The 13,151-nt window shown below is 42.4% G+C and overlaps 1 protein-coding gene across 1 annotated transcript in view; it reads left to right on the top strand.

The window, feature by feature from the left end:
• reck (reversion-inducing-cysteine-rich protein with kazal motifs) overlaps positions 1 to 13,151 on the top strand; it is a 93,747-nt gene that overhangs the window by 33,348 nt on the left and 47,248 nt on the right. Inside the window, exons 2-3 of the mRNA XM_037694399.1 lie at positions 2,478 to 2,536; positions 5,233 to 5,307. Of these exons, the coding sequence (XP_037550327.1) occupies positions 2,478 to 2,536; positions 5,233 to 5,307 (134 nt within the window). The remainder of the gene's footprint in view (positions 1 to 2,477; positions 2,537 to 5,232; positions 5,308 to 13,151) is intronic.

The following is a 13,151-nucleotide window of genomic DNA, read 5'->3' as shown; positions in this document are numbered from 1 at the left end:
ACAGAGGTGGTTAGGGTGTGGACAGCGTTGGTTAAGGTGTGGGCAGAGGTGGTTAAGGTGTGGACAGAGGCGGTTAGGGTGTGGACAGAGGTAAATGGTAAATGGTAAATGGACAGTACATATATAGCGCCTTTCTATCTTACTTCAAGATACTCAAAGCGCTTTACACTACAATCTGTGCCTCATTAACCCATTCATACAGCTCTCTACTAGATCTCTACAGAGCTAATTGAACAAATCATTCCAAGGAGACTAATCAGTGCTTTAGATCACATTCATACACTGATGGGACACACATCAGATGCTATTTGGGGTTCAGTGTCTTGCCCAGGGACACTTCAGCATGTGACTGCTGGTGGATTCGAACACCCAACTCTTGCATTTGAGGTCGACTGCTCTAACCACTCAGCCACAGCTGCCCTAGGTGGTTAGGGTGTGGATAGAGGTGGTTAGGGTGTGGACAGAGGTGGTTAGGGTGTGGAAAGATGTGGGTACAGTGTGGACACATGGGGTACAATGTGGATTGGGGTATAGTGTGGACAGAGGTAGTTAAGGTGTGGACAGATGTGGGTGTGGTCAGGACAGGGGTAGTTAAAATGTGGACAGAGGTAGGTACAGTGTGGACAGAGGGGTACGGTGAGGACAGAGGTAGTAGGGTATGGTCAGAGATATGTAAAGTGTAGACAAAGATGGGTATGGTGTGTTCAAAGATTAGTACAGGATTCATTGAGCTTCAGGACTGAATCGATTCGAGGTGGTGTCAAAATACCTGTTAGTGTTCCAATGACAGCAACCTTACTGTTCAAATAAAACAACCTACTGTAGCACAGGTTAGTGTGAGTCTTTGCCATGAAACCTATGAGGGCCCAATGAGCCTTGGCTGCTGCCGAGCTTGGCTGATTCCAGCCTGCCAAATTTACAGTGATCCTCCTCCACAAGGGCCCAGCACCTGTGGGGAAATGCATAAAGGTCTGTGTTACACACACTTTGAGCAGGGTGACTGGTGTGGGGAGGCTGATTCTTGGGGTCATGACTCATGAACTTACCTGCGTGATGAAATACCTTTTCACCTGCATCTTCTCATGCTTCTGATGGAGTGTCCTCCTCCACAGCAGGGCTGACTATGATGCTGCAGGACCAGAAACCTCCTATAAAGACGAACATCCTTCAGGTCATGGAAACATGCCCCTGCAGAGTTAACACCTGAGATGTTAGTGTCATGCTAGCATGGCCAAATCTTCCAGTGTGTAGCTGCATCTTAACACAATGTCATGTGGTAGTATCGTCATGGCAACATAAAACTGGAGAGCAAGTTAAATTAACAGTAAAACTTGTGGATCTGTGAATTCATAGTTTCTTTAAGCTGTGACACAGTTTAAGACTCAAAAATATGAGAACATTTGGGAATTTTCTGTTGCAGTCTCACTGATTTCAGAGTATTTGCAACAGAGAGACATAAGGCCATATTTTGCATGAATATTATTTATATCGGCTTAGTTTAGTTTGAAATGGACAGTATGACCTCAGGTGTCCACCTGCCTGTAGTTTGTCAGATGGAGGAGAGTCAGGACCACAGACTGTCCTCTTGCAGTCTGCAGTGGGTGTGACTGTGTCACTCCCCATCACTGTGGGAGGTGCTTTGGAGCCAACGCAAACACAAACCAGCAGCGGTTTGTTGACTGAGTCCAGGGACTTACTGGAACCAGTGGCAGAGCTGTGGTTTAGCGCTCTGCTGCCAGCTGACACCCCCTGTCTCAGAGGCTTTACTTCTGTAGCTGCTGCAGGCTTCGGAAACTCTGCAACCAGAATTAAAGTCAGGAAGGACAAAACGAGCACTTTCTGAGAAACAACAGCTGCGTGTTTTATTATAGGTCATCAACAACCAGATCACATGCACAGTTCAGCTGAAGACATGTGAGGAACAGATCCATATATCATGCCTGACGTTCTTTTTTCTTCTTCTACTTTTGGCTTTTCCCTCTTCAGTGGTCGCCACAGCAAGTCATCCTCCTCCACCTCACTCAGTGACTCACTCACCTCAGTGACCTCCTCACATTCCTGACGTTCTTTAAAGGAATGCTTATCACCCACTACATTTATTGGTTAGGATCATCTTATTATGGGAAATGGGTAATTTCTACCCAAAATAACTTTATGTATTCTTCTGTGACATCACCAGATGTCACTCTTACATGAGTTATTGTGAATGGTTCTTAGCTACTACCACATCAAATATTAGCTCAGTAGCTGTAAAACTGGTGGGAGTTGCAGCCATTTTGTGTCTGCTGAGGTTGTTTAGCTGTGTGACCATTTTAGAAGTGGGTTTGCTTTAAGATTCGTTTGATGATCTTCTGTCAGATGAGCAGCAGGTCAGCATCAGTTCTGTGTTAAAGCTAACCGTTCACAGCATGAACCCTTCCACATGTTCCCTGATGTTTGTGACGTAGGACTCTAACTCAGAGCATCTTTGTGTGCAGATCCTGCCTGCTGTCAACATGCTGCCGAGTCGTCACCCTGCAAAGAAGCTTGTAACCAGGTACGAAATATACACACAGTGACCAGGTACGAAAATATGCACATGTAGAAACTTTGACCAGGTATGAACAAACATATTGAAGCCAGATCTGAATTTAGGTGTTTTTGTGTCCTGGGTGTCCAGGAGTCCTTGCAGTCCAAAATGAAGGTTGGACTACAAATAGAACAAAATCATAACAATATTCATAATTATTAAAATCATATTTTGCTAAATATTATGATTTTAGGTAAAAGTATTCTTCATTAAGTTTGGAAACCGTGCAGTTGTTGCTATTCAAGAACCGTTTATTGACCTCGAATGTGAACTTGACCTTGAAAACGTCCTGTTCAACTTACACTGAAGCTAAGTGACAAAGCCTCTCTTCAGTAGGTCACTGTACTAAGTAATAAATAGATCGATTTAAAATAAATTTAGGTCAGCAGCCATCCTGAAACCCTTCAACAGTTTTTCAGAAATGTTTGCATGAACATGGTATGGTATAAAGTTTATTCATTTTAAAAAGTACAAAACAATTCCATAACAATATAAAAAGATACAAGAGATTTAAAATGAAAGGCAGCAGAAAGAAGAAAAAATCTTATTATATCCGCCCCTTTTTTCAAACAATTATTTCAATCATAATAATCTTCAAGTAACAGAACAAAATGAATAACTCTTTCTAATTTTTCTAATTCTAATACAAACATAATACAACATCTACTACAACATGAATCTGCATCTAAAAGTGTGCCACTCAAAGTGGCTGCATGTTGGAGTAGCTCTGTTACGTTCATTCTGTTATTGCTACTGAAGACTTTAACTCCTCTTTTTCAGGATGTAAATCACTTTTTTGGATGATAATTTCATCTGGTATCAGATGCTGTGCAGCTTGAGGAAACACATGCTGTGGTTGCTGCTGTGCAGTCCTTGAGCAAGGCACTTTTCCCCATCGTCTGTTCCCTCGGGCACCCTAGATGGACACAACACTGGTCCACATTTCTGTGTTATCAGTGGTGACGCGTAATAGATGTGACTTATATGGTGTCATGACTTCTTTATGTTTTTTCCACTTTATTGGACATATTTGGACCGATGCAACTTATACGCCTGTGCAACATGTACGGCAGCAAGTACGGTATATACTGTCTATATGCATTGCTGTGTTGAATTTATTCTTCTGTTTTCAGTTCAAAATAAAAAAAAGCTGGCCTTGTTGCCTCTATAAATTTGTGTTACCTTCAGAACAAGTGGGCGGTGTATCTGCTCAGTCTGTGGCAGCAAACAGAGCTGGGATTGTGACCGTCAAGTATCTTTGGAATCTGTTCATTTCCACAGCCAGAGGATGTTCTGTTAACTGTGGATGAGAAGAGATGATTCACACAAACGGCAGTTCCTTCCAGCTCTGTGACTGTGTGAAGCTGTAAATCTCACTCAGTTTCACGACTCCACACTTTAGACAGAGGGTTAGTGTGTGTGTTTGTGTGTGTTGGGTCAATATGAATGACTTTCTGACATGTTGAATCCATCAGGGTGTGTGGTCCCACAGAGACTTCCAACACAAAGAAAAAACGATGGATGAATTAATCTATCGAAATCCATAAAAAATTCCTTAATTTTTTTTAAACTGTGGTTGTTATTATGGGTATCTAATTTAAGGTCTTAGGTTGTAACAATGTTGTTGTGACTTTAAGGAAAATCATTTTTGATATTTATAAATGAAATGGACAAACTAAAAAAAACCAAACTGAGCAGTTAAACTGATAAACGTGAACGTGGAAAAGTGAATTTGTTTCAGAAGTTTGACGTAAATAATTAACAAAGATCAGTGATGTCTAAGACTTTCCCCATTTAACGAGAAATTAATTTAAAAAAAAAAAACTAGACAAAATTAAAACTACAGAAAACTAAAGACCAAGATTAAACAATGCAAAAGAACCAAATCAAACTTAAAACACAATAAACATAAACTTCTGGTGAGGAAAGAGTTGAGTCAAAAGGAAACCGTTCACGTTTCAACCATCACTTATGATCAGGATGTAGGGATCACGACCAAAAGATCAAGATCCCTGATACAAGCTGCTGAAGTGGACTTCCTTTGGAGGTTTTCTGGGATGTTCCACTGGGAGGAGACCCAGAGCTGGCTGGAGGGATTATATATCCTCTCTGACCTGGGAAGGACTTTTGATCCCCAGGAGGAGCTGGAGGGTGATGCTGGAGAGAAGGATGTCCACTTTTTTCTAGACCTGTTGTTACCAAGATCAGAGATGAAAGAGACCAGCAAAACCTCCAGGACAACAAGAATATATACAGTATATACTGTGCAGAAAAATACTAATAGTAGCATTTTGTACTGTCTCAAAGGTGCCACAGTGCAACGCTTGTCCTTGTCTTAGCAATACCAGTAAGAAGCTTGCTCACTGGAACAGTCCCCATTTCTAGATGGGTGCCGTTTTATCCAGAGAAAATGTTCTAAAGACTCATGCGTTTAATTTTTATTTTTTTTTTAAAGAAAGTTTGTAAGTTAATTTTTCAAACACTATTTTACAGGAAAGTATCCCAGTCAGTGAACTCCCAAACACCATTTGATTGAATTGAACCTACAGATGGGGATGTGAAGTGTGTCCTGCATCATTCAGCCAGTTGTTTACATCCTGACATTCATGACTGTGGTTTGTTGGTTGGTTGAAAATGTTAGGACTTCTGTTTTTGTCCCACAGCTCGCCACCATCAAGAGTGAGTCACGTCTAAAACATCTTCTCCTGAGGTTACCCAGTTACTGTCCAGAGTCCATGGTAAGTCCACGGCACACTCACAGGCTCATCTAGGACAGGGATTTCCTGCAGGACTCTACAGAGTTCTTTAAATTCAGATCATCTGTGCAATCTGGACTGAAAACAAGAATACTTCTCCCTTGTAGAGGTCCTTTCACTAAGGACATAAGACATACAGTTGATTTATACTGCTGAACAATATTTTAGGGAAAGGCTTACTCTGAAAACAAGAATGTCTGCTGATCTGTCTGCTGAGCACAGACGATATTTTGGCACATGGACCCTTAAAGATAAGCACCGATTGTAAAACAAGTCATTTAAAAAGAGAAACCTTGACACACTATATGTGTTCTGTATCATAACTGTCATGGCTGCAGGGCTGGGTCAGCTGTAGCTGCAATGCTCTTCGATGGTCAAAACTCTCCAAACACTGGTAAGCTAGCAACAGGATCAAGGTTGTGCGCTTATTGGCATAAATACAGGGAATGAAGGTTGGCCCATGAAGTCCAGTCCAAAGGAAGACTTTTGGAACAATCTGTCTGCAGAACAGTCAAAGGGCCATGCTGACCTGCATCCACCAAGACATAAAAACTCTGTTACTTATGTCTTTAGCCAGTATTTCACTGGGCTGCATCTGTCATTAACTTGCTGTCAAACAGCATTCACAAGCAGGGCTTAATTTAAGCCAGATCCTGCCAGAACTCTTATTTTGACAGAGTGTGTTCCAGCCACTGTTTGCTTGGATCTGGTAACTCTCAGGCTTACTAATAATAAAGTAAAGAACACATATGACTGCCTTGAATGAATAAATCTTATATTGCATATGTAAACTGAAAATAATTACATAAACACTCATTTTAAACACAATAGTCACGAGCATAGGTGCTGCCTCTTCAAGTTGAATTTCCTCCAGAGGGAAAGAAAGCATCTGTCTTTGTCGAGAGCAAGTCAGAAGAAAATAAATAAATAAATTTAAAAAAAAAATATATATATATATATATATATATATATATATATATATATATGGTGTTGAACGACTACACAATTTTTAAAGTTGACATTAACATAATAAAAGTCGAGTAGAAGTCGAATAGTTGATGATGTCATAGGATCTCAAGATGCAATAAATATATAAATAAATAAATAAAACCGCAAAAAAATGTAATTTATTATTTACCAAAAAAAAGACCAACAAAACATTGGGAGAGGATATTATGCTCCAACCATTTATCATACTGCAAATAAGTCGCAGGAAAAACTAAACTATTAGTTTTATTATTATTATTAAGCTGCAAAAGTGAAAGAAACGTGCAGCACATAACAAACGAAACTAAAAACAGTGGGGCGGACGACCACCCCGCATTAGGTTTAGTTTTACAGATTAATATGTTTATAGTTTTTTTATAGGTTGTAGTGAACTTAATCTAAGGTCAAAACTCTTGACCTTAAGAACCTTGTGGGACAGGAACTGTCATTTCGTTGATTTGAATCCAGAAATACAGGTTCACCCATCCTGAGACTTTCTTTCTTGAAAGTTCAAGTGAAAAGAACACTCTCTTTTTTTTATCATTACTATTTTACAAACGTTGATAATTAAAGTGTCTTAGTTCAAACCATTTTAGATGTTGCAGTGAACTAATCAACTTTATTAACGGTGAAACAGTGTAATGATTTTTGATTGCTTATGCAGAGTTAGAATTCATGTTAAGGTCTGTTACAGATTTTTATGCATTTTCTGATTTCTGCTTTTGAATGAGCAAAGTGTGCGTTCCAGGGTCAGGAGTCGATTCAGACATGCGTTGGAACAACTGTCCTGTTTATATCCTCTCAGACGTCAACAGGGGGGGTTTTGGCACCTGTTTCTTAAACTCGCCAAAACAAAACTCTCTCTCTGTCTGTGAGAACATTTCTGATCTGTTCCATAACAATTCTTGCTGCCTTCTAACCTTTTACGTCACAAAACACACCCCGTCTGGTCGGTTCTGGCCAATGGGGAGACTCCCGAATGGACCGGGAAAAGAGCTCTTTAAAATGTCGGTACTTCCTGGTCTAACCAGTTCTGTGAGGGTTCTACTCGGTTCGGTTGAGTTCAGTTCTGTTCAGTTCTGTGCGGAGAAGCCCAGTTCTGGGAGCCGGGAAGATCCTGACATGACAACAGAGCTCTTCCGAGTTTCATGGGATTATAACATTTTCCACTGAGGTGAGCTGTGAGGGACAGAATCTCGCCGCTACTCCGGACGAGTAACAGCATCCTACGGAGACGCTGAATGGGTGCGTTAAACGGAATCTCGCCTGAGACATCTCCAGGTAAAAGAGTCGATTTCACCACCTAAGTGTACTGTAAGGAAGAAGCTGAAGAAAGCCCGGAGAGTGCCGTTCTGTCAACACTCCCTCAAACACCATCTTACTCCCTCTAAACTTCTTTCCCATCTTTAAACTCTTCTATCAAGTAGATATTCTTCCAGATATTTTAGAAATGTCTGCGTAAAGTGCTCATCCACATCCGTGTGGGTAAAAGATCATAATTGTACAGTTTTCATAAATGTCTGTGGTGACGCAACGGAAAAATCATGGCCGTATGATTTTTCCTGAGTGATTGCTTATGTTGTTATTTTCATAATTTGCCAAATTAATGTAAATGTTTGATGTTAAACTTTGATTCTGTAAATAAATGACCGCATTCATTTTGATGGGTCAAATATAAATGACGTCTCACGTTTGCATTTCATTAAATTCAATGCACGTTTTATTCAGTTCAGAAAAATGAGGAATCCGTGTTAATTGATGAATATATCTGAGCATCTGTTCATCTACATTCTGGTGGCCCGTCACGTGCTCATAAATGACTGTGTATTCGTGTATTCGTTACATGTTGGCATGAAGAAAAGTAACAGTTTATCAGCTGTGCTGAAACGCAGCTCAAGCTGCGCCGCTTTGAAGTCAAAACATTGCATGTTTACGCAGCGTGCTGGAGCTGCGCGCTTGGAACATGGCTCTGCATGTTTACGCTGTATTACGCTGGCGATGTTATGAAAGCTGAAATAGTGTCATATGTCTTGTGAAAGCTGAAATTGTACGCCTGTTATGGTAACTAAAAGCTGGGTTGTGGAAACACTCTATTCTGTTTAAAGACGGTCCAGACGCGGTTCTGGCCCGGCTCGGTTCTGAAAAAGGTTCGGACGAGTTTTTTAAATAGCTAGAAAGACGTTTTTGAGACCGGAGTAGCAGACTCCGTGCAGCTCAGAGTTGATTCGTTACATTTTTAACAGAAAAAGTGCATTTTGACAGTTTAAAAGACGATAAGTGGACGAACTTATTTCATGCTAATCTAACATGCTGGTTGCTACTAACGCTTCGTGGTTGGTTGATTTTCTGTTGTGGAGCGCTCTGATTCGCTGAGAAGTCGAATGACGTACCTACGTAATTTCCTCTCACCCCTGCGCTGCTTTGTCATTGGTGATTTCAGTCACGTGACCCGGAAATGGAAACTCGTTTTCATAGGGAATAAAATCTGCTTTTTAAAGCTGAAAAGCGCTTTAAAGCTGTGTTCTGAAACGCTGTTTAGGTTCTTCGAAGTCTAATTGCTAAAATTTTGCCACGTTTGTGTAAAAAATCCGTTCAGAAATGTTGGTTTTAACCGAGTCTAGCCGATGCTAATTTTGAGCTAACAGCTAACGACCGGACGCCACAGGAAGTCATAGCGACCCCTACTGGACAACACTAACAGTGTCTGAGTTAAAATTAATAAGGTTGTACTGACACCTTCTGGATAAACGTGAGATAACAGGTTTTCACTTCGCTTTTTAGGTATTTTGAGTGGAATTAAACGTTTTTATTGCCGTAAGACGAACTTTGAGTCAACAAACTTCCTCGAGCTGAATTATACTGTTATGTTATCTTACCATTAAAAGTCAGTAAAGTATTTACGCCCAGCGAGGCGTTTACTAAGAATTTTTTCATTCACTGATAAATCCTAAAGCAGGTGCAAAATGAAAAAATTAGAACTTTTGGTAGAAACAGAGACAGATAATCATAAGAGCTGAAAGTTTACTCGGTCGCTGGAAATATAGTGCACGTTTATTTGTTAAACTCACTAAATAAGAGTAAATACATCAGTAGAGAGAAATTCTTCTGATTTTATTTTACCACCTATACATTTACATCTCCTATTTAATTTCTAAATAGCAGATAATGGCGGACGAAGAGGTAAACACTGACCCCTTTCAATCCAGAGATGCCGTCCAGTCGGCTTTATATATTTTAACAAATTCAATTATTGGTACTCAATTAACGCAATTAGAAGACCTTGATGATAATCAAAGAGGGGAGGAACTGCAGAGGTTGGCAAAAGAAGCTAAAGTGTCAGAGGACTCAAAATCGAGCCGTGAACGGTTAGCAAAAATTTCCCTGCTTCTGAAAGCGGAATTGGACCATCAGGTGGAACAAAATGACATGCTGTTCAGCGGATATCAATCTGAAAAGGACAGGTGTGACGTATTGATTACTGAATCTGAATTGCAGAAACAACAAAGTCAGACTGATAGGGACCTCTCAAAGAAAGAGCTGTCAGAACAGGCTCAATCATATGAGGAGAGATTTAGGGATAAAGAACAAGCGTACCGAGCCGTGTGTTCAGGTAACGATGTGCTACAAGAACAGTTGCAGGTCGCATTAAAGGAGCTGGACGTTTGCAAGGCAGACAAGGCGATGATACTCCAACGATGGCTGAATTTACAAAGAGAATGTCAGACATCACAGGAGCGCCTGACAGCTTGTGAGGAGAAACTAGCTGCAGCTACAAACCAGATTTCTGATATGGGGCGGGCTGGTCTGAGACTCAGAGACGAACAAGGTCAGGGCCCGGGTCAGCCACAACCACCCCAGACAGATGCTGTTACACCTCCTCCCCTTAGCCCCGTTCCAACACCCCCGCCTCGGGGGATAAGGACGGGTCTGCACCCACTTGCACCTCCTCCTCCTAACGCCTTGCAGCCACCTCCACCCCCATCACGGGTGGTAGGGACAGACCTGCACCAATATGCACCTCTTCCTGCACAAGGGAGACCGTTAATACTGTTTCCTTCAATGGATGATTTGCAGAAAATCTCAAAATATGTACAACGCTTTGTACCTGAACCGATGGGATCATCTGGAACAAAAGTGTATCTCAGAGATCTAGAGTTCAGATTGAGATCTTATCCTAGTGCTACGGTAGAGGATAAGATCAGTCTGATACGGCTCACTTCGGACAGAGAGGTGTTCACCTTCATCGAGCGTCTACCAGATGCAACGAGAAGGAATTACAACCTTCTGTGTGAAGCTTTGATCAGAGAATACGACTCCTGCACGGGACCTGCTGGTTTCCCAGCTGCAGACAAGGTCACGCAGGGTAGAACTGAACATCCAAAACTTTATTACAAAAGAATCTTCCACGCTTATTTTGGTAACAGAAATGAGACCGGAATGGAAGAAGATGATGGTTTTAAGTTTGTTTTCAGCAAAAATCTCCACGCTGATTTTAGGCGATCAGTACAAATGATGGCAAATTTCAGAGAAAAATCCATCAGTGAGATTAGACAGTGTGCTGTGAATGTGTTTGAAGCATGTTCTCATGATAAGACGCCCATTGAAGTGTTTCCTAGTGTAAAGGTTAAACCCCTCCCTCTTGAACTGGAAGGACGACGTGCTTCGCCGCCTCCTCCTAAGAAAGAGAGAAAACAGTCTGTTCAAACGAACAAACCGCGTCCTGAAGGTGCACGCTGGGACAAAAAAGCTCCTCTTTCAGAGGATGACAGTGATTATCGTAAAAGGGGTGAGCGCAGGACGCGAAGATATGGGAAACCATATCATCAGGGGCAGTACGTAAAGGAACCCCCGAAAGACGTACCTGACCGTCCCCCACCTCGGCCGAAACGAACCGAGGCGAAAAAATCACAAAAGTTCCAGAAACAAGGCCCTACACCTCTGAGCTCGGAAGAGACAGAGAAAATACGCAGGTTGTTAGAAACTTTGAAACACACTGACACGGGAACCCAACCAGGAGCACTATGCAGTAATGTAATCCCTATTACATCTGAGGGCGCGAATGACAACATTACAGATGTCGGTGGAACACACCAAGACGTTGCTGTTGTTGCCTCAAACAACCTCTCATCAGAAGAAGGGGGGGTAAACACGCACACAAACGATGACGAGTCATCGCAAGCTGAACACTCAGAAACAGCTTCTGCTGTGCTGACGGTTCAGACAAACCAAGATTACACAGATAAGGCTGAACGCGTGAAGAAGCGTCAGAAAAAACCTAAAAGGTTTCTGTGTAACTTTATCAGAAGGGGGGTCGCCAAAAAGGCGTACCTGTCAGTAACACTCGAAGGTGTCCTCACACACGAAGCACTCTTGGACGGTGGGGCAGACATAACAATTATGTCAGCTAAACTGTTCGGGGAGCTGAGGACGGCCGCTGCCAGTGTTAACAGGATAATACCTCTCTCTGAATGTGCTATAGAAATGCAGGGTCTCTCAGAGAAGAAGACAACCCTGACAGCTATAGCAATGGTTCACATGCAGATTGGCAAAATGACACTGTACCACCCAGTACACGTGTCTCGTGTTGACTCATTCCCATTTTTGGTTGGCCAGGATTTTATAAATCGCTTCGACGCGATTATAGATTATGGTGATCAAACAATGTGGACAAAAGTGAGCGAACCACTGCCAATAGATACGCCTCCGGAGTGTGAGACAGACTGCCCGACAGCAGGTACCGCGGAAGGCGCAAAGGACTCCTCAGCCGAGGACACGAGCCCGGTGAGTACTCCTCTGACATCATGTGAAACCAATGAGACCTACCCAGTGGTCCAGACTCTGACCCAGCAAGACAGCCTCCTCTGTGAGCTGGAACAGTCAGAGTCCGCCAAACACTACCTACCACTGGTAGTTAAGGGTGTAGAGATCCAAGGGTCCCACACCAACGACGCTGTTCTGTCTCTGTGGACAGATAAATCAGCAATTAACCGAGCTTTCTATGAAACCTTGGTTCACAAACACGTTGGTCTAGAACTAATTAAAAAAGCCTTTCGCTTTCCATTGGTTCCCAATAGTTCACAGGTAATGACCGCAGAAGGGGTCATTAACCTAAAACTGAACTGGAATCAACGAGAACTGGTTCACCCGTTTCTCGTTATCCAAAACTTACCACATGCATCCTACATAGGCTCTGACGTTTTGGTAAGGTTAGGTGTCCACGTGGACACCATCAACAAGGTGCTGTGGTCCCTAAGACCAGCCACAAAGGATCCTCCTGTGCTAGACACAGCGAGTCTTAAGGCTGGGCAGACCATTCCAGAGGCCTGCCAAGTTGCTAGCAACCAAACCACCACAGTACCACCTCAGGTGATTAACCTAATGGTGCGAATCCACATCGTAGCTGGACAAGCTATTAGCCATAAACAGGCATATTTTCAACCCTCTCCTGCATTTTTCAACTTGGGACTGTCCGTGGAAGCCACGAACCAGGTGAGTCTTGACTCCAGGACCACATCTATTGCTGTGTGTAACACTGGCATGGATGAGGTGCTGATCCCAAAAAACACTATGCTGGGATGGTTGATTTCAACTGACTTTCATGATTTTGAACTAGGCATTCCATTTCTGGGAGGACTCCCAGACAACCTGGTACCGAGTCAAGAAGCTGGGCCAGTATGGTTCACGGAACCAACACAGGCCATAGCTCTTTTCTCAACCAATGACGTCGACCAAGGACCTCAAACCTATGGTGTTTTACCCATAGACAGGCCCGACGACTCAGGAAGGGATTCGTTGGAGCTCCCCAAGGAGCAAGAACCCTTATCAGTCTCATCACAGAT

The sequence above is a fragment of the Nematolebias whitei genome, chromosome 20, assembly GCF_014905685.2.
Source record: "Nematolebias whitei isolate Nwh7 chromosome 20, NemWhi1, whole genome shotgun sequence".
Classification (NCBI taxonomy): domain Eukaryota; kingdom Metazoa; phylum Chordata; class Actinopteri; order Cyprinodontiformes; family Rivulidae; genus Nematolebias; species Nematolebias whitei.
The sequence above is the reverse complement of the archived record's forward strand: the minus strand, read 5'-3'. Positions and strand labels throughout refer to the sequence as shown.